General features: G+C 40.4%; 1 protein-coding gene across 2 annotated transcripts in view; it reads right to left on the bottom strand.

Annotated features, from left to right (window-relative positions):
* Positions 1 to 24895, bottom strand: part of DAAM2 (dishevelled associated activator of morphogenesis 2) — a 216448-nt gene that overhangs the window by 54534 nt on the left and 137019 nt on the right. For both annotated transcript variants that reach the window (XM_075146815.1, XM_075146816.1), the window contains 7 exons: positions 23485 to 23579; positions 16400 to 16733; positions 7357 to 7467; positions 6400 to 6503; positions 4175 to 4241; positions 3126 to 3243; positions 1191 to 1329 (listed from right to left, as the gene is read on the bottom strand). In XM_075146815.1, the coding sequence (XP_075002916.1) occupies positions 1191 to 1329; positions 3126 to 3243; positions 4175 to 4241; positions 6400 to 6503; positions 7357 to 7467; positions 16400 to 16733; positions 23485 to 23579 (968 nt within the window). The remainder of the gene's footprint in view (positions 1 to 1190; positions 1330 to 3125; positions 3244 to 4174; positions 4242 to 6399; positions 6504 to 7356; positions 7468 to 16399; positions 16734 to 23484; positions 23580 to 24895) is intronic.

Raw genomic sequence — 24895 nt, 5'->3', positions numbered from 1 at the left:
GGTAGTGCCCCCAAGTGCCAAGTCTACTTATTTTGAAAGAGAGAAGTCATCGCTAAAATAATCATAGTTGTTGTGGGTTACAAATTACCCCACCCTTAATATGAGACCAGAATGCCATCTTTTTTTCTACTTTCTGTGGTTCTATTTCTTCTTTCTTACATGGAGGGAGGATGCTTATCTGTTGGGTAATATATCAGTAACAAGGCAATGCTCATATCTCATACTGGCACAGCTATTTCCTATTACTGACAGAAAATATCCAGGGCATGCTGGGGATTGATTAGATATGCAGAATGAGGAGTAGCTATGAAAGTAGAAAGGGAAGATCAGGCACGAGGTCTACAATGAAGTCTGATATTCAGACAGACAGAAAGAGATCCACACCAGAGTATTTTTCCATGATGAGAAATCAGTTTTTATTTTGGCTCATGCCTGTAACAGGAGGGATTGTAAGATTTTTAGTACAGGAGAATTTGGTTTCATATGAGGCTTATGTTCTATAAAATGCTCTTTTCAGTGGATAATTCAGAAGGGTAATGGGCCATGAATTACCTGCAGAGGCAGATGGATGGGATGAAGAGTCCAAAAGTTTGGCTAAAAAAGGACTGAGAACAGGGAAGTTGAGATGAGAGCCAGCTCATGTAGCTAGACTTCTCAAATGATGCATCCTATGGGAAAAAATAATGGTAGTGCCCTCAGCCAAGCTTGTGGGTGAGAGCATGCAGACATTTTATGAAGAGGTAAAAGGTTTTGTGTGCTAAGTGGGGGTTGCTTTCCACTATTTGAAATCTTTCTAAACTATGTGCTCATTAGTGAGGAATGAGATCTAAGTAGAGATGACCACATTTTTTTTTTATATCAATGAAAGCTTTCATCAACATTCTGAATGAAAAAAGGCACATGAGGAAGCCTTGTTATAATATCATGGGTATTTTTTCTGCTTTTCTAACCAGCTTAACATTTAATCGAAATTAGAAGCCAAAGGCAAGGACTTTGCTAGAAAATACCATCTGGTTAATTTCTTCTAACGTCATTGGAAGGAAACTATTTAGAAGACTAAGAAGACAACGAGAAGCTGTAAGTTAAAATAAGAAACTCCTCAGATATGATATTTTATTTCCTAAGCACCTGCATACTTATCATATACCTATACCTGCATAACAGAAATAAACAATAATAAAGCAGCTTACATTTTAATGATATTTTTGACATTGAAGTTTTCCAATGGAGCTATATCTGGATCATCTCCTCGTTCATCCTGAAGAACAATTTGTTGCAGTATTCTGTCCAACAGCTGCCACTGCTGGAAGTTTCCTCCATTCCTCTTATCTGTATGGAAAAAGACCAAGCCATGAGAACCTTCCATTTCCATGCCAAAGTGCACAGACCTGCCAACAGACTGGCATTCCTTCCTTTCCACCTTCCATTTAAATCCTGTATGTAGTAAATTATAGAACACAAAGCCTAACACCGGACTGTTGCTAGCAGATTATTTACAAACACCCAGCATACTGGAACAGCACATAACAGGCATGGGCAATTCTGCACCTGATTTGCATATTCAGGCTGTGCAACCCTTTCGAAAGATTAACTCTAACTTTAAACGCGTACAGAAGTGATTCCTTTGTGATAGCTGTTACTCAGTATTTTCTGGGGCTTGATGTTGGGGTTTTTTTGGTACCTAGGTAACATTGTGACCAGGGACTGTAAAAACAATCAGATGTTCTATCTGCATGCTCAGTTATCTGCAGGTCAGTGAAACTCAACTGGCATGAAAAATTCATACAAACATGACCAAAAAGTGCGGAGAGAAAGAACAGAAATTGAACCGAAGGGACTGATCCCATGGATATCAAACAGAAGAGCCAGAGCAACATAAAGTTCAGCTCAGCTCCCTGAGTTACATAACCTAGACCTTTAGATTCTTTAAAACTGCTCCAGTACAATCCTCTCCTGGCCTAGCATGATTTAGCCCTTCTGCCACCAAAAATCCAGGTCAATACCTAAAGCTCAAGTACTGTCTTAAAGAGTAATATCAAGGAGACCACTGGGCCAAACAACTGCTTGAATTTGTGCATGGCAGTACTTGAATCTAATGAGTGCCTGAAAACATATCACATTACTTTCTGAAAAAGCACACCACAGTACATCTCCCTCACATTCCCTTCTCAGTTAGACTGCTCAAGTATGGCTGAAAGTAATGAAGACCAGCACCTGATACCTAACAGGATCAAGGCAGGCAGTTCTTTAGTGATCTTGCTATTCCTTTGCTCAACTGCTACACTCTGGAAGCATAACTGAATTATTTTATTACAGTTAACAAGATGATTCCTACCACTTCTCTTGAAAACAATTGCCAATGTTATTTTTCAGTTTGAGTTCAAGAGCTCTCCACTGATCATAGAATCACAGAATCATTAAGGTTGGAAAAGACCTCTAAGATCATCCAGTCCAACCATCAGCCCAACACCACCATGCCCACTACACCATGTCCCTAAGCGCCTCGTCTACACGTCTTTTAAATACTTCCAGGGATGGAGACTCAACCACTTCCCTGGGCAGCCTCTTCCAAGGCCTGACCACTCTTTCAGTAAAGAAATTTCTCCTAACGTTCAGTCTAAACCTCCCTTGGCGCAACTTGAGGCCATTTCCTCTCGTCCGATGCACTGCCATGAGATAGCAGCCTGAAGACTTACTGTGGAATTTTCCAGTGACAGAACAGCCTTCAGTACTGTATTGTTTCACCAGAAAAATTCCTCACTGCATTTTGTTAATATTCAAAATGGTATCTATTTCTGGGAATTCCCTGATCTAGAGCACAAGGGCTCTCTCTTTTTTAAAACTTCTGATTTAAAATAATTAAAAGCTCTGTCAGTGACTAACTGGAATGTCTCAGCTACTTAATTTTATTTGCAAGTGCAGAGAGGTCAAGCTGCTGCTTTAAATACTGTGACAAAAATCTGCTGGATGGAGTCAGTGTAAGATACCAAGTCCCTTAGCCACTGCCAAGTTCTGAATGGAAGACAAAGGCAGTGTGTGTCCTGGTATCTGTGACCCTGTACCTACACCAAAGCTTCACCCAGTTCTTCAGTACCTCTTGCTCTGGAACACTGTGATGTACTCACACGGCATCTGCAAGCAGTGCTGGAGGATGGATAACAAATAGGGATAGGCGTCTGTGTGCTTCAATCTCTTCTTGATCAACTCAAACATCTGAGAGGCGCTTTTTGTATCGATGTGGATCTGAAGTGAGAGAAGGTAGTGAAAGAACAAGTGAGAGAAAAACCATGCGCAGTGAAAGCCTGACTAATTGTGAAAGATCTGATCAACACAGAGACAGGCAAATTTCCAGCAACTGGACCTCTGCAGAGTCTCCTGCAATGTCCAGCTGCAAGTTCCAGTGAGGAGCAGGCACATGAGTCTTTCAGACCAGCATTGCCATCCCCACTCCAGTATGGAAAAGATCCCCAAAGTAAAGGGCTAGAAAGGTGGGAGGCATGCAAAGCCACCAAGAGCTGTTCTGGAGCAAGCAAAACACTTGAGTTCTGGAAAGTGGTGGCACAAATAGTAGAAGCTAAGCAGGAAAGGGCTAGTTGTTCCATATCAGTGTGTGGCAAGAGCTGGTCATGAAGAAAGAGGAAACTATAACTATTCTGGACCCTACAGCCTATTACTATTGCTAGAGGTTGTGGAAACTGTCCTTGTTTTATGCTCATCTTTAAATCCACCCAATATAAAATACTGATCCTCTCCACAGGCTCTGAGGTGACAGTCTTCAGGAGAGTTTTGTGTAATCTTGGGAAAAGTATCAGAGAAGAGCCCAAGCTTCACCCACAGTCCTGTAAAGGCAATGTCTGAAACTGGAATGCATCTGGATCTACAGGACTGAGAACATGAGAGCAGGGTTGAGAACCTCCTCCACTCCTGAACCTTCAGCCAAACAAAAGAAAGAAGTCTTTGTCAAAGATACTTGGCAGAAGCCCTTTCTGTGATCATTGTTTTCATTGTGCACACGTTGCAAACCCCCTCATTGCTAAATGAGAAACAAGAGCACCAGCCGCTCTCAGCACCCAAGTCGATCATTGTTTTCAGGGAACACAAAGGCAAGTTGCACCAAGCATCCAAAGTGGATGTTTAGCTTTGGCAAGTTCAAGTACTCCAGAGAAAAACTTACCAGGTCAAACCGCTTGGCAAGTTCCAAGTCATCTTCATTTCTGACCATCTCAAAGAAATCTAAGTGCCTAAGAGAAAACAGAAAACCAAAACAAACAAAACCTGCCAATGTTCATGGCATAATTCAGACTTAAACTAAGTGTGTCACTACAGAAGCAGCAACACCTCATTTCCAGCTAGAACACTTGGAAGTTGGCAAGCCTTTCTTACATGAAGTGCTGAGATAGGTTTGCAAGGCAACTCATGGGGGTCAGTGACAGGCCAAAAGGAATGGCTGGCTGAGGTATACATACTCTTTAATCCTTGTGCTAAGTTACTGTGTTGAGGTAAGGCTACTAAAAATAAACATAAAATAGGAAAGGGATATTCTATTTGTGATGAATGCAATGCCTGCAGTGATAATACATTTCTAAAAAGTCCATGCCATACTTGTTAACCAGATATTAGGCCATTAACAAGTAGTTTCTTTTACACAGTGGAGCAGAGATGCATTCAGTGAATTAGTCAAACAGCAGAGCTCCCAGCTGTCTTTACGTTTGCCTATTGATGAGCACAGCAGCATGCCTCTGCAGGGATCTGGGAGACCTGGTGAGAGACACATTTGACCACGGCATCTGGACTTCTCTTGCATGGAGACCAGAGCACAGCAAATGATGTGGAGAAAGGCTGTGGCACACCCCCCTGTATAGACCTGGCGTATGGTGTGTGTAATCCAGGCATCTGAGATCCTCTCAAATCTCTGTTATCATTCTCATCACTTAACTTTTAAGATCCAAAAGTGTCCCTAAGCCCCTCCTAAACACTCCTGGTTACTGACCAAAGGAACAGGGCAGTTCTATTGCCTATAGGACAGATTCTCTGCTTGGTTATAATGTTGTAGATCAGAAGTAACATTACTGGTTCCAGCTCTGCAGCAAATTGTAGGCACATACAACTGCATGCAATTTTTCCCTGTGACATTAATACACAGGTATATGCCTCCACCTGCTCGAAGATGAGTGAGGCCACTCTTTATGACAGGCAGCTGGTGCAAACCTGGTGCTTATGCAGAATCTCAGGCACATTACATTTGCGCCCAGGCATAGCTCTATCACCCTACAGCAGCTCCTGACAGTGGATGTTTGCAAAACAGTGCCTTGAAAGCTGCAAGCATAGGCCTAATCCATAGGTTTTTCACCATGTGCTTTGGCAAACTTGACACTTCTATATAGGAAATCCCAGATATCAGATACCTACAGATCAGCCCTGCTCTGTAGGAAGGGGCTTGGAGTAGCAGACAATAAGGGATAGCAGCAAGTCAGCAGGTCAATGCCTCTCCACAAAGGTTAATGTGGTCACAGGAGAAGGTAGACTCCCACGGCTGCCTGCTCTTACATCTTAAAATGCTTCATTTTGTTAAGCAAATGGATTTTACCAGGCTCCTCATTGGTTCATCAGTCTTTTAGCTTCTTGAAGTGTCTCAGTCAAATTGTTCAGATTGTTCAGTCCAAGTTTATTTCAGCATGTGGCTTTGTGAAGGGTTTAATTTAAGGTCATTAGCAGCTTCAATTACTGTGGCAAAATATGGAATTGCTAGTGGAGAAAGCATTTATTATCCATATAACTTTTAACACAATAATTTGAAGGTGCCATTCAGTGTTACATTTTGTGCAGTAGCAAGTATGTTTGAAGATGCTCCTCATTACTCTCTCTTGCCCCCTTGGCATCTCTACCCCTTCACCCACCACATAGGTCCCCCTTCTCTCATAGTTGTGCTAGTGCCACTGTTTGGGAGGTTGTGGTACAAGCTAGATCACAAAAAAGACTGAGCTTAAAGAAAAAACTTGGAAACTCAAAACCTGTGCTTTGACCACACATACTCAGTCTCAATGAAGTCAATGAACTACTACCTTCCCTCTCTCCTACCAGGACAGGCTTTTGTTCCAGTTTTGCTACACGAGAAAAAGAATTAGAACTTTTTTTTTCTTCGTTCTGATTGCCATCTCCAGCTTAGAAGAAAAGCAATTCAGGAGCTCCTTGCCACAGCCACTGCCAACTTAGTATGTATGTTTCCTACTTCATCTGCTGATTTTAATTTTAAGGACAAATCTCCTTTTTGTCTTTAAAGGGAGTCAGTTTAGGGAGAGACAAAGACAGCTTTGTGCTTAAATCTGAAACCCAAATGGAGAAGAATTTCTATGAACTCTTTTTGTTGATCAATAACTGTTCTCAGAAAACATGTCTTACCTGTCCAGTGTGGCATTCTCATGTCCTCTTAGCTTGTCAATGACGGGTTGAATTCCCAGCATTAGAAACTCATATCGTAGGTGTAATCGGAACTCCAAATTGTCCTTAAAAAGTGAGGGAAAACCAAGTTATTAGTTCCAAAAACTTTTAATCACATTTAAAAAAAAAATTTACTTAAAATCGCAGTTCTCCATGTTGTTCCACAAAGAACAAAAATCATTAGTGTTTGTCCTGCTAGTCCATTAGGGGTCTGCCTCCTGCTTACAGATGAGCAGTACTGCTATATTCCTCCTAGTTTTTATGTTTATTTGTCATAAAATCATCATATACTCTTGGCAAACTTGACACCTATTCAGTGGGATGTTACAGGACTGCCTCATATAGAGACAAATACATTGCCAGAGAGAGCTCTTATGAGCTTGTTGTCTGCTGCGGTTTAACGAAAAAAAGAAAAGCCAAAGTAACAAAAGTAACAGTTTTAATGAAATAAAATCAGTTTAAACTATCCTCCAGACTCAAAAGAAAGTCTTGTTAATGAAATAAAAAGAACAAACTGTCTTTTTTGAAATGTCTCCCTTTGACATTTTTAAATTAAAACATTTTGAGTTCAGCTTTGAACTTAACATTTCAAAACATTTCTGAAGGTAAACCAAAATGTTTTCTAAAAGGCTGAAATCAAGAGATAAATGCTTTGCAGTTCTTTTAAAAAACAAACAAACAAACAAACAAAACCCCAGAGTAATCATTTCAGTGCAAGTAGTCTATGTTATATTAGAAGAGGCTGGGAATGAAATAATATGGAAGATATTGTAAGATTGATATTAACAATTAAGCATTATTTTCCACAAACTACATCCACTCAATAACACAAGATTTATGACTTAATCTACTAGTCATTTCCAAGGTAAATTAATTCAAGCAAACATTTTAGAAGGAATTTCCAGGGCAGTGACTCACCTCACCAGCACCAGCATTCAGAACAGCGTTGATAAAGGACATGATGGCTGTTTTGAGATTTACTTCATCTCGGTATCGCCCCATGCTTCGGTCTAGCTCGTTCAACAATGTCTGAAATAGAAGAGCAGGCTGGGTTAGAGGATATAATCTAATTTCTTGCACCATTTTGCATACTGTTCATGGGATATGCACGCAGTCTTCTTTTGATTTGCTATATATTTACTTAAAGAAATAATTTCAGACAAGGTTGTTAGCAATTTTGGGCATGCCACAATAAATAAATGAAGAAGAGTGATAGGAATAAAATGCTTACCTGATCCTAATGAAGGAAAAAAAAAATTAAACAAGCTATTATTTGAGAAAAAGCAGATGCTCCTTATAGTTCCTGCCAACGTGACCTAAGAAAGTAGTAGAATTATATCCTTCCTAGTCAGTTAACTCTGTATGGCGAATATGACAGGGAGTATACACACGCAGTAAAATAACATCAGATTTATGCATCCTTTCCACTCACATCGCTCAAGTAATTTTCATTATTTTCTTGGATCTCAGCAGGATAGATTGCACTTATGTATACAGGGGGAGAGAATTCTAAAGAGCAGCTGTCTTTTGAGGAATAAAACCTATACGTGGACCTTGGAAGATTTCTCCTTGTTCACTCACTTACAACCATTTCACATGAAGCAGACAATTACCTACCTCTTGGTAAGCTCCTATTAGGGATCTGCAAATAACAGGAACATCCCCTGTGCATTCAGCTCCAAAGCTCAAAGGTGAATTACACAGCTCCACTGGAAGTGCAGTTAAGCTCCAGTTTTCTTGTTACAAAATCATAGAATGGTTTGGGTTTGAAGTGACCTTTAAAGATCATCTAGTCCAACCTTTCTGCAATGGGCAGTGACATCTTTCAACTAGATCAGGTGGCTCAAAGCCCTGTCCAGCCTGACCTTGAACATTTCCAATGATGGAGCATCTACAACTTCTCTGGGCAACCTGTTCCAGTGTCTCACCATCCTCATCGTAAAAAAAATCTCTTCCTTTTATCCAATCTAAATCTAGCCTCTTTTAGTTGAAAACCATTACCCCTTGTCCTGTTACTACAGGCCCTGCTAAAAAGTCTTTCTCTGTCTTTCTTATAAGCTCCCTTTATATATTGAAAGGATGCTATAAGGTCTCTCCAGAGACTGTATGTCTCCCTATTAACTAAATAGCAGGGATATTTAGCATTTAGGGGGTATTTAGCACAAAAATGCTTTTGATCTGGTCTCTACATGCTTATAGATATTTCATCATAATCTTGTGAACATCAGGAGACAAAGGAGAAAAAAGACTAGACAAATAATGTTGGTAGCCTGTGCCTTATACAGTCTATTTAGGATTAATTCCACTTGAACATTTACCGAAGAGGTTATATGTAGAAACTGATAAGCCATGAAAGCAACTCTACTTTTAGCTTTGTGCTGATCATCATGAATCTTCTCTTCAGGATCTTCTCCGATCACTTCATAATTCCAAGAATGATTTTCCTTACTGGAAGAGTAAGGAAATTCCACTTGAGATCTGCCAGTCCGATTGTATGTCTCACTCCAATGTTAATAATAAATGCCCCACACTCATATATTTGTTTTGCTGATGCACTAGAAAAGACAGAATTCTTTTTACTCGTCCCAAGAAGTTTTGGCCATAAAGGGAGAATGAAGGTAAAAATAACCTTTTAGTGTTCAGCTCAGCAGATCCATCTAAATAATATTTTTAAGCTACGATGCTGAGTAAGGAAGTTCATTTTCGTTTAGTCATTCTTCTGTCCCTGGCTACTGAAAGTGTTCATTCATAGCAAAATCTTTCCTGTGCTAGTCATCGGTTTCATAGGTCTATCTTGTTTCCTGTAGGAAACAGACATCACCACGGAGATATGCCTCAAGAAACAGGGGGAATATTCTCCTGTGCATTTCCCGGAGGAAAGAATACCCTCCTCGCTTCATGCAAACCCTTTACTTGTTTTTGTATAAAAATCTTCTGATCTATCATACACTGCTACCAACAGCTGTTCTTATATCTGAGCATAGTATGTTCACTATCAAGCAAGGTTCATTTCATAAACTCTTTCTTCTTGCATCTTGTAAATTGCTCAGCTGGCCCTTGCAAATGTCCCTACTCTTGGCATTTGAACTTCTATTACATCCATGATTTCCCAGTAGTTATATTATGGCCAAATACCAACCCTTCCCCCATTTTGCTAGAAATGGGAATGAGTCCTACATAAAAATACATGAAATGTCCTACTGAGTCAGACTGACAGTCAGTCCAGTCCAGCATCCTATCTCTGACAACGACAATAGGAGACTATTTAAGAGGTCTTTAAATTCACCAACAAACCCAACTCTTCAACTTGACAAATAAGCAGAATTGAAATAAATGAGAGAATTTAGTTCTGTAACTGTCAGATTTGACACTGAAATCCAAAGCATATGTGTCTTCTTGGAATAATTTAAGTAGCCATTACTATAGAAGCATCAAAACCAAGGATGGTTTTGCTGCTTTTCTTCAGAGACCTCATTCCTACCATATATTCTCACAGACGTTTATGAACATGCTAGACTCTATGCAACAACATATTAGATACAGCATCCAGACAGGTTGAAGGATATCAACAAAGTTTTCTATCCCCCATTTCAGAAGGCTGGACCAGGAGCAGAATGCAGTGGGGGCCAAGCCAAATTTAGGGCAAGAAAAACAAAAACTCCAGGTTGCACCAAGCTAATTAAAGAGCAGCACATCTTCATATGATTGTTCATCTCTAGAAGTAAACACTATAAGTCCATGCAATTCCTAAAGATCAGAGTCTACACCCACACACTGTGGCCGAACTCCAATATCTCCAACCCTTTGCAAATGGCTGCGGTTCAAGTCTTCACTTGAACATTTCCTGTGAAAAAGATTTCACCACACCTCTTGGCAGCCAGCTATGTGGCCCAATCAATCTTATGGTTGTAAAGGTTTTTCCTACTATTTAAGCAAAACTTTCCTCACTTAATCCCATTATTCCTCATCACTGACATCCAGTAGGGTTTCATTCAATCTGCAGCAAACCTCAAAAGGCTTTGGATGAGCCCTGAGGGGAAGCAGCAAATCAAGTGGGAATACAGGATTTTAATTTGTTCCTTGTTAGCTCCTCTACTACAATTCCAAATTGATCAGATTTCTCCCTACAGATTATGGTCTGTACTGACAGTGTTTAACACAAACCAGGCAAGGGGGCTCTGGAAGGAATGCTCCTAATCTCCACCTTTTCAACTGACAATAACAACTTTATTCCTTCACCTCAAGCTTCAAAATTTCTAGCAGCATTAAGGAGGAAAACAAGAGTTTTCTGCCCAAAGCAGCCCTGTTAATATTTTCATCGGTAAGTGAAATCAGCTCCTTTCAGACAATATCTAACACCTAGGTTCTCTCAAGACTAAAAGGAAAATTCTTTCTCCCCACAGGGGTCCCCAGGTGGGTGGGTGTTTCAGACAGCAAGCTAGGCTGGAAGGGCACTGGAACATCCTGATATACTTTTCTGGGCCAGTCCAGCATTATGACTTTGCAACATTAGTTTGATTCAAAATATGCCATGTTAAAAAGTACAACATGTTACAATGTCATAACACCATGCATTCACTCCACAGGAGAAATGAGGGGAAGCAGCAAGCGTAACAATAATCAGAAAGGCAACAGCTTAGGGAAGAGCAAGATTGTGCCCCTTCCACAAAGGAAACCAATCATAAATAGGATAATGCAGACATAAATGGCACTGAAACCAGAGACACTTCTTCTCAGTTTTCATAGCATTTTAGAAACCTCCATCTTCACACGAAAAGCACCTAAGAAATTCAGGATAAAACAACATTTTCATGGTCACACAGTAAGCCAGTGACAGAATTACTAGTGCCGATTTTGAATACATCAGATAGAAAAGAATCCCAGCAAGGACACCAATGGCTCATCTTTCTAATTCCATGTATCTACTGTGAGGGTTTATTGTCTGGCTTTCCAATGTTTTCTTTCATCTCTCTTCTTTAAGGGGCAGAGTAGATTTTGTAGGCAAAGAAGCATGTTTCAAACAAAAATTGGATGAAGAAAAGACAGAGCTTTTCCAGATTGCCTCAGGAAGGAGATTGAAGGTTTGAAGGCATTCCTTTATATTATTGTGGTATTTGAGTAAAGATGGAATATTACTCTGAAGAGGACACTTTCAAGGAACATCTTAAAAGAGGAACTGCAGACTGCCTGTTGAACATTAAAGGGAGAGTTATTCCAGGCAGAAGGGCAGCATGAAAGAAGGGTCAAAGATTAAAGCAGGCAAAGGGATCAGCTCAGGCAAGAAGCTGCGGCAAATGTGAGAAAATAGCAATAACCACAATATAAATTCAGACACAAACATAAAGTATAGAATCTTGTTGTAAGTGCCAAGACAAAGATGATCCCGATAGACCTGTGAACACAGTGAACAGCAGAGATATAGAGTGAAGTTGTAGTACTAAAAGGCATTAAATAGAAGACTCTTCTTTGTAGACACTTCAGCAAGTTCTGGAGACTCTCCCATAGCTTTAAAGTGATTTCTCTCTGAAGTTAAGGATTAGATTGATAATTGCAGTCAGTAGCTGAAATGCTGGCAGTTTAGAAAGTAGCAATATTTTACATCAGATTTTCCACTCAGAGCAAAATATGAAATTTTGTTAAGTTAAGGAGATAGTCCTTCACATTAATAAAATTTCTATCTATATTTTCCATTAACTTCAGTTAAAAAAAACGAACGCATCAAAAAGCAAGGACATCCTTTCCAAAATATTTCAGCACAGTTTGATCAGTGGTCTTCAGTTGGTATGACCTGGTGGAATTTAGTTAAAGTAATTGGGATTACAAGTGTTTATATCACTCAGAAATCTCACTGTAATTTGGATTTTGACTTTAGATACACTAGTATAAAACTGTAAGTTTCCTATTCAAATAGTAAGAGTTATAGCAGGACAGAGCCAATGCAATTTTAGTAAGAACCATACCTTAAGTTGCAGCTTTTCTTCTCTACTAATTCACCAGTTGCTGGGTCCTCTGACTACTTTTGGCAAGCTGTGCCAGGTAGCAAGAGTTGTGCTCAGAACACTGACCAGCAATAACTTCTGACATTCAATGAAACATGCCATATTTTAAGTTACCGTGTTAAATACATGATCTCTACATCACTCCACCACACTTGAAAATGTGCAAATTGGAAATAATCAGTGTTCGAATCTAAAGTTGTCAGCAGCAAGTTATGCACGAGCTCAAGTTTTAGGTGGCTGCCAGTAAATAATTCTGAACCTCTCTTCCTCCTTCTTACAAAGAGGAGTGGAAGCAGAACCATGCACCCCAAATTTTTATTCATTACCATGATATTCCTCTGCAAGAAGGCAAAAAAAAAGAAAACAATTTGTGTTGGGGAAAAATAGATCTGGAACAGTGTTTCTTACGTTTTACCTCCTGATTCCTCAAAGTACAAAGTGCTGGTCACCACTGATGATATGGGGAGAGTGGGACACTTAGATTTACTGCAATCTGCAAGAGGGGAAAAGAAATCCAAACACATGGTATACAAACAAAATGCCAGCTTTCATAGCTGATAATTGACAGCAAGGTGGCTGAAAGGGATGAAGAGTATTATCCACCACTGTTGTCAGGAAGGCAACTTAAGGAAAAGCAACAATTGCACTGCTGTTGTCAGAGGTCAGCATTACTTGCAAATTATTTGTTGGACATTCCAATAAAAGTGAGCTCAGTACAGTTTCCAGAAAGCCCTACACTTTTTACTTCACAAGAACCGAGTTTGATTTCCAAAACTGAGAATCTGAAATTATTCTCCTCTTAGGTATTGTGTCTCTAATTTGGCCATTGTCTTATGGAGATAGATCTAGAGAAAGACTGAGCAGTGCCTTTACAGTTCCCAGTTTTCCTTTTTCCCCCGCCATTAGAATCAGTCTGCAATAATGAACCATAGAGCCAAAGGAATAAATTCCTACTCTGCACATTGAAAGTATGTTTCCCCTGTTCCTACAGTTTAGTTCATTTTTTATTACTTTTCACAGAAAGAATTCTCATTTCTTGGTTCTGCCAGATCCCCAGTTGCGGGGTATCATTTTCAACATAACAGTGATTAGGTGTGGCCAGTCAAAGTCAACCTAAAGCTGCGAGCTCTAAACTGTTCGGACACTTCAATACACTGAGTGATGCTGCAAGTTACTCAAGCTACAGGAACACATCCCCAAAAGACTTCAGTTTGAAATCCGAAGGATCTCTTCAGATATTTGCAAAGTCTGGGTTACAAAGATTACACTCAGGACCATGATAAAGAAAAAAAGGTTTTCACTGGCTTTCATTGTACACCACATCTTTGAAGTTTACAGTAAAGGTATAGGATAAGTGTTGTCAGATCATCCTTTTCTTAAAATGGCCTTCCATAGTCAAGTTACAGTGGATGCTTCTCTTGATAATGAGCTGCAAGACCGTTCTGAGACACAGGTGTGGGAGGACAGGAGGCAAAGAGATGTAACACTCTCTTAACTGACAAGTCCTAGAGTATCAGAGAACTTGCCACTAAAACGTAAGGAAGACCATGACCACATTTATTTCATCAGCATTTAAAAAATCCCCAGTCTCTCTCTTAGAAGAAAATGACTGAAGATGGATGAGGAATGTCTTTGGATGAACCCTTACTTCCTCAAAATGAAACTTAAGCTATTGCTGTGTGTAGTGGAAAACCCCATTCCAGCATCTAGACACAAGCGTTAGAAATTGCAAACAAGAACGCAGCCTTCCGCTAAATCATTTTGGGGTTTGGGTGGGGGGTTTTTTTGTTTGTTTAACAGAGAAAAAAGAGAGAGAATCCATTTATCTTTCATTTTTTCCCAATGGAAAAGCATTTTGACAAAAGCAAGCATTTATGCAAAGTACTCTTTCATGAATGTGAGAGTTGGTAAGCATCTGCAAATCATTACATTAGATTCCTCAAAAGCTCACAAGAAGACCTGTGCTACCACACTTTGCCCAGCAATGACTTATCTCAGTTATTCTGTAATTTTTAAACCAATTAAAAAACAAAAAGGAAAAAAAAAAAAGAAAAAAAGAAAAAAAAAAGGAAAAAAAAAGAGAGAGCAAGGATCCAAAGAGGAGACATCGAGTAAACTCAGCATGTGTCTCCCATATGGGCTTATTAAGCAGAGTCATTTGGTCAAGTAAGGATAAGTTAACACAGGACCACAAGTGTTGTCAGGGCTGTGAGTTACCACTGCTTTTTGACGAGCATCTAAGGTTACCCTCACCTGTCTCCAAGGTATATAAGAATGTTAAATTAATTCAGGAAGGATTCCCCATTTCAGCTAATTACTAGAGAGCAAGCTGGATGGGGCAGTGCACATAGAGGGGTGGACCTGCCAATGCCACATATAGGCGAATAGCACAGCATAGAACAGCATAGACTCTTTCAGTTGGAATGGACCTACAACGATCATCTAGTCCAACTGCCTGACCACTTCAGGGCTGACCAAAACTTAAAGCACATTATTAAGGGCATTGTCCAAATGCCTCTTAAACACTGACAGATTGGGGCATTGACCACCTCTCTAGGAAGCTTGTTCCAGTGTCTGACCACCCTCTCGGTAAAGAAATGCTTCCTAATGTCCAGTCTAAACCTCCCCTGGCAGAGCTTTGAACCATTCCCATGTGTCCTATCACTGGATACCAGGGAGAAGAGATCAACACCTCCCTCTCCACTTCCTCTCCTCAGGAAGTTGTAGAAAGCAATGAGGTCAACCCTCAGCCTCCTTTTCTCCAAATTAGACAAGCCCAAAGTCCATAGCCGCTCCTCATAGGACATTCCTTCCAGCCCTTTCACCAGCTTTGTTGCCCTCCTCTGAACGCATTCAAGGACCTTCTTAAATTATGAGGCCCAGAACTGCACAGAGTATTCAAGATGAGGCCGCACCAATGCTGAATACAGTGGGGTAATCACCTCTTTTGACCGGCCGGTTATACTGCGTTTGTTGCACCCCAGGACTTGCCCTTTTGGCTGCCAGCACTAAGCCAAGATCTCCTGCATCCCAGTCTCAGGTCTGAGTCACAGTCAGTGAATCCCATAGTGCATTCAGTCCTAACAACAAACATTGGCAGCTACTGTTCACGAGCGCAGACTGTTTCCCATTCACTTTTACAGTCATAGCTCATCGTAGCCCAAAATCCACTGACGCATTAGCCGAGGAGGAGGCAGGAGGTAATGGCTGACAGAAACCAGGATCCAGGGCCCGTTGGCCCACCACCACCCTTATCATTTCACCTAAGAATGAATAGTAAATGGGTGAGGTTACACCAAAGTTTAGGAGCTATAGGTTCATACACAGCAACAGATTCTGTTATATCTTTTGGTAAAGGTGCTCAGTTCCCTAGGAAGAGGACCATTATAATAGCAGCCAGCAGTATCCACAATAAAAGCCTGTCAATGATCTACTGACCTCTCTGAGATTGAGTTTTCCTTCTGTGTTCTGAATGGGAGATATCTGAGCCAACAACTGCTAAGTGGTGACAATTCACAAGCTGATTGCTAAGTGGCAATTGAAGTGCCTCCACTGTCCATTATTTAATCCACAACTCTTTTATTACTAAATTAGGGGCTTTAAAATCAGGACAGAGGCTCCTGGAATTCTGTGGCTTCGTCTTCTAGGGCAGAACAAATGATTACCACCCCAGAAATGCCATCAGGTTAGAGTATGAACAGATTAACAGCTTTCATTTAACATAGCAAACCCTCATTTTAAGGTAATATATAGGAGATTTTAAGTTAGCATTAATGACAAGCAATCAGGTCTTGAAAAGAATACATATACGCTGATAATCTGTTTGAGGAAGTGCCCTTCCTAAAACAAAATAAGAAATATTGCCTTTTTACTACCTAGCAAGTTTGCAATACGTGCACTGTAAAAATCACTCCCTGAGATGCATCATACTGGGTATTTCTGGCAAAGTATCCTCCTTGTACCTGGAATCTTGTTCTTTCTGCAGCATAGACTTGATAGTGAAGCATGGCTTGCAAGACTTTCTTGTGACCATCTGGTACCAAGCAGACAGCCCCTAGAATCTCCAGCACAGCAATTTTGGTCTTAATGTTCTCAGTCCGTAAGCTCTGGGAGATGATGTTGATACTCTCTGGATGAGCCAGGACATGAGCCCGTCCTTGGGAGTTGTTCATCAGTGCCTTGATACACCCTATAACGGATGTGTGTATACGGCTCTCCGAGGTCTCATAGTCCATGCTCTTCAGGAAGTTCAGCAAACAGCTCAGGCCATCCAGCTCAATAAACCTGGTCACAAACCTGAAAGAAAAACAGGTAGGAAAAATAAGGAAAGCAGACCAAAGGCAATTTATTCAAAAAGTACCATATTATTCAACCCTGCATCTGTAAAAGCTGGCTAGTTTTTAGCCTAAAGTTCACAGAATAATTCCCAGGTATTTAAGACAAACAAACCAAATCAAAACAAAACAAACAAAAAAGAGAGAAAACAGACTAGCTAATAATGGTGTCCCACATAATTTCAGGGTAATTATATTCTATGACCTTAAGAGCCGGCTGTTCGGTCGCTGTGTTCTTTGTTGCAGCTACCACCAAACACCTGCTGTGGTCCACCCCGATAGTTGCTGCATTTTCAAGGCTGAACAGATTCTTTCAAATGGCTGCATCTTACATACATGCTAATACACATAAGATACATTTTCACACAGACTCATCACGACACTTTTAACTATGAGTTCAGATTATCTTGAAAACGATTTTTAGACTTAAGTCAAACTTTTAGCCAATACTATTTATAGGCTTCCACCTCCAGGAGTGGGTACACTGACAGAGGCAAACTCATTACCACTGTGTCTGTCAGCTGTACTGACTTGACACTCTGATCCTGTGATATATGTGTAGGAACATATAAGTCAAAGTTTAAAAGGTACATGTTCTTCAGTAAAAGGCAAAGCTCCTATAATAGCCTTGACTGCATTTTTTGTTTGTTTGATTGTTTGTTTTTAGTTTGAGTAGGTATATTAAGGATGGAACAGGTCCACTGTCAACCTGCAGTAACAAAATGTACAGTAAAAACATTATAAATAGAGGAAACACAGAATTAATCAGTTACAAATGACACACTGAAGACTGAACCTATAGTAGGACAGGTCTATTTTGACTATTAACATCATTAGAGTTCTGTTTCTACTGTATTCTACCATAACATTTGCCTTTCTTCAGGTTAAGATTATGTTAACTGAGGATGAAAACAATGTAGGAGAAAGTCCTTAGAAAAGTTTAAGGTTTTGTTGAAAACCAGGCTTAAAAAATCCAGACGGGTCAAATTAGACCATGCAGACAGCCTCCTAGACAAATCAATAGAAATGAATGGAATTATGTAAGTCAGTTCAAACCAATCATTCTAGCAATGTTTCATTTAGAGTTCCCAGGCTTAAAAATGGGGATTCAAAGATATGAAAAGGGCTACAAATAATTTCTCTAGATCACTTTGTTTACCTCCTGCCTCCTCTAACAGGTTGTTCAGGTAGGTGCACTTTTTTAGAATGTCTGAATGCAAAACCACGTGAACTACATTTGAATTTTCAGTCTACCAAAATGTACACCAACAATAATATGTCCATGACCATGCTCTAAACAGCATAATGTAGAAAGACACCTTAAACAAATGAAAAGGTTGTTAACAATTGCCACCTGTGTAACAAATTAAGAATACCAAAAGTCTGTATAATTTTGCTTTTACCCAGCCCCTTTTCCTCCCTTTGGATACTTCCTAATGTGCTGTCTTTCTCTTTTCTGTCCTTAAGTGAGATGCTGTTCCTAATATGCATCAGTAATGGAAGCACCATACTGAAAGACTGAATTTCACTGGTCTCTCTTCATGTCTCTGCACCAGCAAGACAAACCTGAGCCATACTTATATACCACCTGGATAATATGGACTTGACATATGTATGGCCTTCTGGTGGTTACACCCCACACCACACAGGAATTTTCAGGGCCTACCTGAAAGTTATGCTCACTATGCTGATAGATTTGCCAACTTTCAGCTTATTTGGGCCAGCAGTTTGACCAGAAACATGGCAAAGCCTGGTGCTTCCAACAAAGTTTCGGTCTGAGGTTTGGGTTTTGTTCAAAATTGAATTTCAAAGTGAATATCAGAGTAAGGGCAAGCACACACAGGAACACGTGTGCACCAAAAATGAAAACAAGGTTTAGTTGAACCCTGCTAAGACAATCTGCCAAGTTTCACACAGGTCTGATTGCACATTCTTTGGATGCATCATCTTGTCTACCCTAACAAATCATAGGAGCAAAAGCCCCTCTGCCTCCAAGCCAGAGAGTGGGATCAACATTGTGCACCAGGAATTTGGTAAGTCATTCAAAGCAGTTTGTTATTTAAACTGATTATAGAAAGATTAAAACTTACTTCAGTTTTTGTAATGCATTTAGCTGCTAGCATGTCAAAGACGACTGAAGTAAGTGCATTCATGGCTAAAAGAATTGCTGCTAGCGATGTATTTGGAACCAAAATAAGCACAAACTCAACTTGTTACGAAACAATGTGATGCCAATGACTTCTGAGCATTTCTCTAACCCTAGGCCTAAAGAGCAGAGTTGCTCTTTGCCTCTACTGTGGAGGGACTAGTTTAAATTCTCCTTCTCCTCCTCACCTCCAAAGTTCAATTCTATGAATCCATCCTACACCTTAGCTATTCCCTCCATCTTTTAGGGGAGAAAAAAAAAAGGCAAAAAAAAGCTGATGTTTTGCTGTTCTTTTCAGTTCCAGAGCTGAGGGAAGACTTAAGATGGATACCTTTCTGAAGGTACAGAACTCTACTGACAAAAGAAAACATCCTGAAGAAGCAGCTGAACAAAAGGTCCCTTAAACATATTTTCGGATGGAACACCTGGTCCTACGACAAGACATACAAGGCAATACAATCTTCATGTATTTTAGCCTGCTCTGATAACCACGTGAAAAAAAATGGTAAATGCACAAAAGTCACATTGTCCCAATTAAGTACAATCCCTTACTAAATTCACTGGCAGAGCAATTTTTCTCAGACTATTTGGATGAGGTCATTCCAAAAAGGAGGCATGCGCAGGAAAGTGGTGCGTGTCACAGACCTTGATTAATGACATAATTTAAAACAATGTCGGGACTTTCCTGTACTCTTCCTAGTCCAGAGAGCAAACAGTAGGCTGCAGTACTCAATAGGAAGCAAAACCAAGTACCTTCCCATTTCAGCTGACATCAGAAGCAGGAATTAAATGATGATTTTCACCTTCCTTTTCCAAAACACTTAGTTCACTATTCTCCGGAAAAGCCAGAAATCATGCAAGAGGAAGATAAAGAAATGGTGATAGCCATTTCTGAGCCAACAGACACTCTCAGTATGAGAATTTGCTCAGTGTGAGCACGTATGTGGGAAGGTATGTATGTAAATGTCTGTACAGGAGAGAAAAAGAAGTGGGAGTTTAGCTGACAGGCTGAGAGCCATAATCCTCACACTGTTTGGTGTTTGTGCATCTGTATGTCTGTAAGCAGGGACGTGTGTGTGTGTATGTGCAAAGGCAAACCCAACTCGTACAAATAAAGTACCTTCTTCCTCACAATATACATGTATGTAACTAACTGCCATCCTATACGTCCTGTACGCTGCAAAATAAGGTCTTGTTCTAGACCAAAAGGTGTAAAGTTAAGCATATTTGCCAATGCATTCCGGCTAACACGTTCAAAAACTCAAGTGTAAATAAAGCAGGGTGTGTTTTAATAGGTGCTAAACAAGCAAATTAAAACCTAACCTCACCTCAGACTCTCACTTGACCAGTTTAGCACACTTTAAAAGGCAGAGCGTCTCTTAGCCTTTCAAGTTTTAGAGAGTGCTGATCAGAATGAGTTAGCTAGCCCTAATAACAAACCTTTCACCCAAATACACATGCAGTGCAGCCTAAGAGGTAATGACCCACTGATGGATTCCAAGTGTAGGGGGGGACAGCCTCCCTGTGAGACTTGATCCAGCTCAGGAAAGACAGAAAGATCATATGCTGTGGGTGTGCAGAGAGCAGGATGTTCCCACCCTGTTAATAGCCAAGGCTACACTTTCCTGCAGCATCAGTTTCTGAATAAGGGGGCACACATAATCCTGACAACTACTGAACTGCTGAAAAATTCAGCATAATGGGTTTTGCTTGCTGGATGCATAAATGAACATCTCCAGTATGCACTTGAATGCAATATGGTTATATCAAACAAAAATAACAAGAGGTAAATCTGAGTTAAACAAAAAGAGAGAAGCAGACAGCAAAGTGAGTTAGTGATGATTCAGACTAAAGGAGGTATTTTTGGTATTTTTGTGGGGTTCCAAAAAGTGATTTTTTTTCCAGACCCTTGTAAGTTTTTACTTTTGCTGCACTTCTGAACGTCCATTTTTGGGCACTAAAATACCAGAAGAAAAGCTCTTCCCTCACTGCTTCTGTCCAACAGTTTGTCATCACGCTTGTTTATAGTCATAAGTTCTTACAAACCTAAAAGAAATTGTGTTTCCTTACAAGATGCAGATGTGCGTCTTTTGTTCTCTAAAGCTGGGGTTGTTCCTACGTGCTGGGACATAACCTGGCTTTACTATTGCAGGGCAGCTCCTAAATACCAGAACAAAATGCACTTGCTCAAAGGGGGGCAACTAGCTGCCCAGGGATGCTTCTATCACCTTTTCTTCAAAGAGGAGAGGAACTTGAGTTTGGGTAGGTGTGCTTCATTTCTTGTTGCTGTTAGAACTGGTGGGTTGGAATAGAGGCACAGATTAGTACCATTACTCTGCATTTTCTACTAGTAGAGACACAGTTCTACAGTAAAATAAAACACAGAGCCAAACATACGCATTTTTCTTCTTTTAATTCCTCTAGATCAGAGAATTCAAGCAGAGGAGCCTATTGGTAAGCTGTCAGAACCCCTGTGCACCCTACCATCACAAATGGATTCCAGATAGTTCATCCTATGTGAATTTAGGTCTCTATTTTCTTCAGAGGCCTGATGAACAGAAGTGGCAAGGAAAAGAGGTTTTGATGTCCAAATTCAACTAGAAAGACTAGTATTTTGAAGGTTTGGGTATCGTACTGCTTATGAAAGGGATCTGATGGAGCCGAGGGCCTCTCTACTGCAACCTTTCCATCAAGAAGAAATTGGCTTGTTGATCAGGCATTGGCATGCAGCCCATTTGGCAGCTAACGAATTGAGTCGCTGGAAATTAGTTGAGACATAGGACTTAACTCAAAATTTGGCTTGGCTTAACTATTTAAAAAAAAAAAAGCCCCATAACCATCGCCAGCGATTTAGAAGAGAACACTTTATAGGGCAGCTCATAGATGCTTGTACTGAAGCTTGTTAGGGTTATTATAAACAGATGAAGCAACACGCTGTTGTCAAGGGGATCCAGTAGAAGCAATATAGGTCTGAGAAGGAAAACCTTGCAAGGCTTTGAGCAAAAGGCATTTCTATTTTTTCTTCTCCATTGCCTTGCTCTCAACAAGGAGGCTGGGCTGTCCTATTCAAAATGACAGAGCAGAACAACCAACAGTGGCCACCAAAGTGTTTCAGCTGGACATAGCAGAGAGGCCTTGCTGCTGTGTCTATGCTCAATGAAAGCTATCACTTTCACAGAGTAAGCATCAAACCAGCTCCACATTAATGTAATAGAGTTGCTACATCAAGTCTTAACAGAGCAGGACTTTGGTTTAAAATCCTTGTGAGAGCTGGGGGTTTGGCAGTTGTCTTAGCTTCCATATTAACATAAAGTCCAGCTGCATTTTACTGTGTTCTCTGCTTTAGGACAGTGATATACAGGATCAAACAGTCTCTTATCCCCTTGGGCTAGGTCTCAATATAGGCCACTGTTTCTCCACTTCCATGTTAAAAGTACTCACCCTACACACATGCTAAAGTTACCAAAGCCTGATGAATCTTTATGCCTCAGAGAAGCATCAGAATCTGGCTTTGTGCTCTCTTAAAGCCCATCACAACAGGAGGTAAAACACTGAGGTTTAAGCTGATGCGCTCTACCTCATAGCTGCCATGAGGTGAGAAGCTGCATGCAGTCAACTTTTTAAACGTCATGAAGGGGAGAAGCACAATCAGCACTTAGCTCTGCAAGAAGTCCCAGAAATATTTTCACTTCAAGTCAATGTAATTGCAATGCAAATTCTTTGAGATTATTTTTTGGGTTGTTTTTATTTATTTATTTAATCTGTTTGGTTTGGTTAGGTTCCCCACCCTGAAAAAAAAACCTGTTTCATTAGGCATTATTGAAGCTCTCTGAAACTATGATTTCAGCATAGTGTGGATGCAAACACATTTGGCCTATTTTGGGCCCAATACAAAGACATTCAGAAACTTTTTGACCAAGTGTTTCCTGAGATCGTATCAACTATAGTTATGGCTTCTGCACAATGCTCTTCAAAGAGTTAAATGGAAAAGGTTTCTATGCTAGTTAGTTTGCTATTGTTCAGAGCTTTGTTCCCAGAAAAACAAAGATGACCTTACCTTCAAAGACACAGTACACAATAAAGTCTCTTAACATTTCTCCATGCCACAATTACACATAGAACAGGAAGAATGCCAAACCAGGTGATGTCAGATGGATTAGCTGCTTTGTACCAAACAGTTCACATTACTAAAGATAAGAGGAACCCTGAATTCAAAGTTCAGAGTAGAGGCTGAGATTTTGCCCAACATGAATCAAATTACATGGGACGTTCAGGGGGCTATGAAGTCTAGAATCTGATCTTCATAGTCGTGTTTGCACATATCTGCCACAGGTTTTTCACAGCAGACTTTGTCTTTTATTTTCCTGAAGCTACATACTTCAACATTAGTGTGCCCTCCCAACTAGGCAGGTTCCAACCAGGGACTGTAGGGCTCTCTGTGGATTGTCTGAAATATCAGAGGCTTGTGTGAGGTGAGACAATGAGGTTTCTGTTCTTGCCACTCTTTCCCGTGTCACATCTGACCAAAAGGAGGCAGTGAATTGTGATGAAAGATGAACAACATTACCTCATGGGCTGAGTCCGCAGAGCTGTCTTCAAGTCTTCAACTATTTTATTTTTCATTTCTGTTTCTTCTTCATCGAAAGCATACAGAGTCTGCATCTGTTTAGAAAAGAAGATGACAATCAAGAAAGCTCGGGCTGCCTGGAAGCTAAGAGACAGGCAAGGAATTATGAAAAACAACTACCCCATCAACCCATGCAGAGGTGCCTGCCGACCTCTCACCAGGAAAGCAGCGCCTCCGCTACAAAACTGAATCCAGATGAGGCTGCTCATGTGGACTGGCAGCAGCATACTGCTTTGCCACACTGGCTAAACTAGGGTTCTCAGATTACCCCCCAAAAATCATATTTGCCAGTATGCCCTCAGAAAACTGTACCTAATTTGGAACAGTGATCTGCTGTGGTGATCTATGGATATGTGAGGCAAAGTTTGTAGGGAGAGGTAATATCTTTTATTAGACTGACACAGCTGGAGGGATTTGGGGGGGGGGGGGGGGGCGAGGAGAAGAAAAAACCCCAGACTTGTGTGTCAGATTTCAAAGCATTAAAACTTTTTCTCCAAGTGACTAAACAGCCTGCAAGTACCCTGAATTACAGTTTGTGTACATACAAGTTTGACTTTTCTTCCCCACGCCAAGTATATCACCTGTTTTAAGGTACTGATTTTTCCTATACACTTTGCCCTTGTTAATTAGGAACATTCACTGCAAAAAGCTGGAGCACCATAAAATCCCTGTCCCTGTTTTTTAACAAGTAAACTGAAGCACACGGAGACTAGTTTTTTCCCCAGTATGCAGCTTGAGATAACTAGAGCTTGCAGTCAACTGGAAATGAAGATGCTGTGGGTCACTGTAAATTATGGTGAGAAATGATGAGGGGAATACATGCAAAAAATAAGGCTCCCAAAGTCAGACAATACCATTAAAAAAAGTGATATATCAGGAAATCAGGGCTCCAGCACTCAGCACCATGGCAACCTTGTGATGTGAAGCAAGACTCTGCAGTGCATATCGCATATGCCATTCAGGCTCACAACTTCAATGTGTGACTTTTTAAAAAGTCAAGATTCAATGCTGGAAATTCTTAACCTATAGCTATGTCTTCTTAGTCGCTTTAATTGTGAAATAGAGAGGATAAATGCCTCTCTTACTGGCAGGACTTCTGGGGGATATCACTCAACGGTATCTGGAAAGCAGCTCTGAACCCCTTCTCAAATGAACAACCTGATTAAACTGGTATCATCTGTCAGGGATCTGATATTATACCTCTCTGTGGTGGAATCTGACTAGCTACAATTGTGGCCCATTACAGCAAAATATTTAAGTCTTTATTTTACTATTTAGCAAGCACCAAAGAAAACCTTCCTCTCACTGGAACTTCCTTTAACCCTCCCCCTGTGACCCCCAACACCTCACT

Source organism: Calonectris borealis, chromosome 3 (assembly GCF_964195595.1).
Source record: "Calonectris borealis chromosome 3, bCalBor7.hap1.2, whole genome shotgun sequence".
NCBI classification, from domain to species: Eukaryota; Metazoa; Chordata; class Aves; order Procellariiformes; family Procellariidae; genus Calonectris; species Calonectris borealis.
Note: the sequence above shows the minus strand (reverse complement) of the source record. Positions and strands in the feature narration are given on the sequence as shown.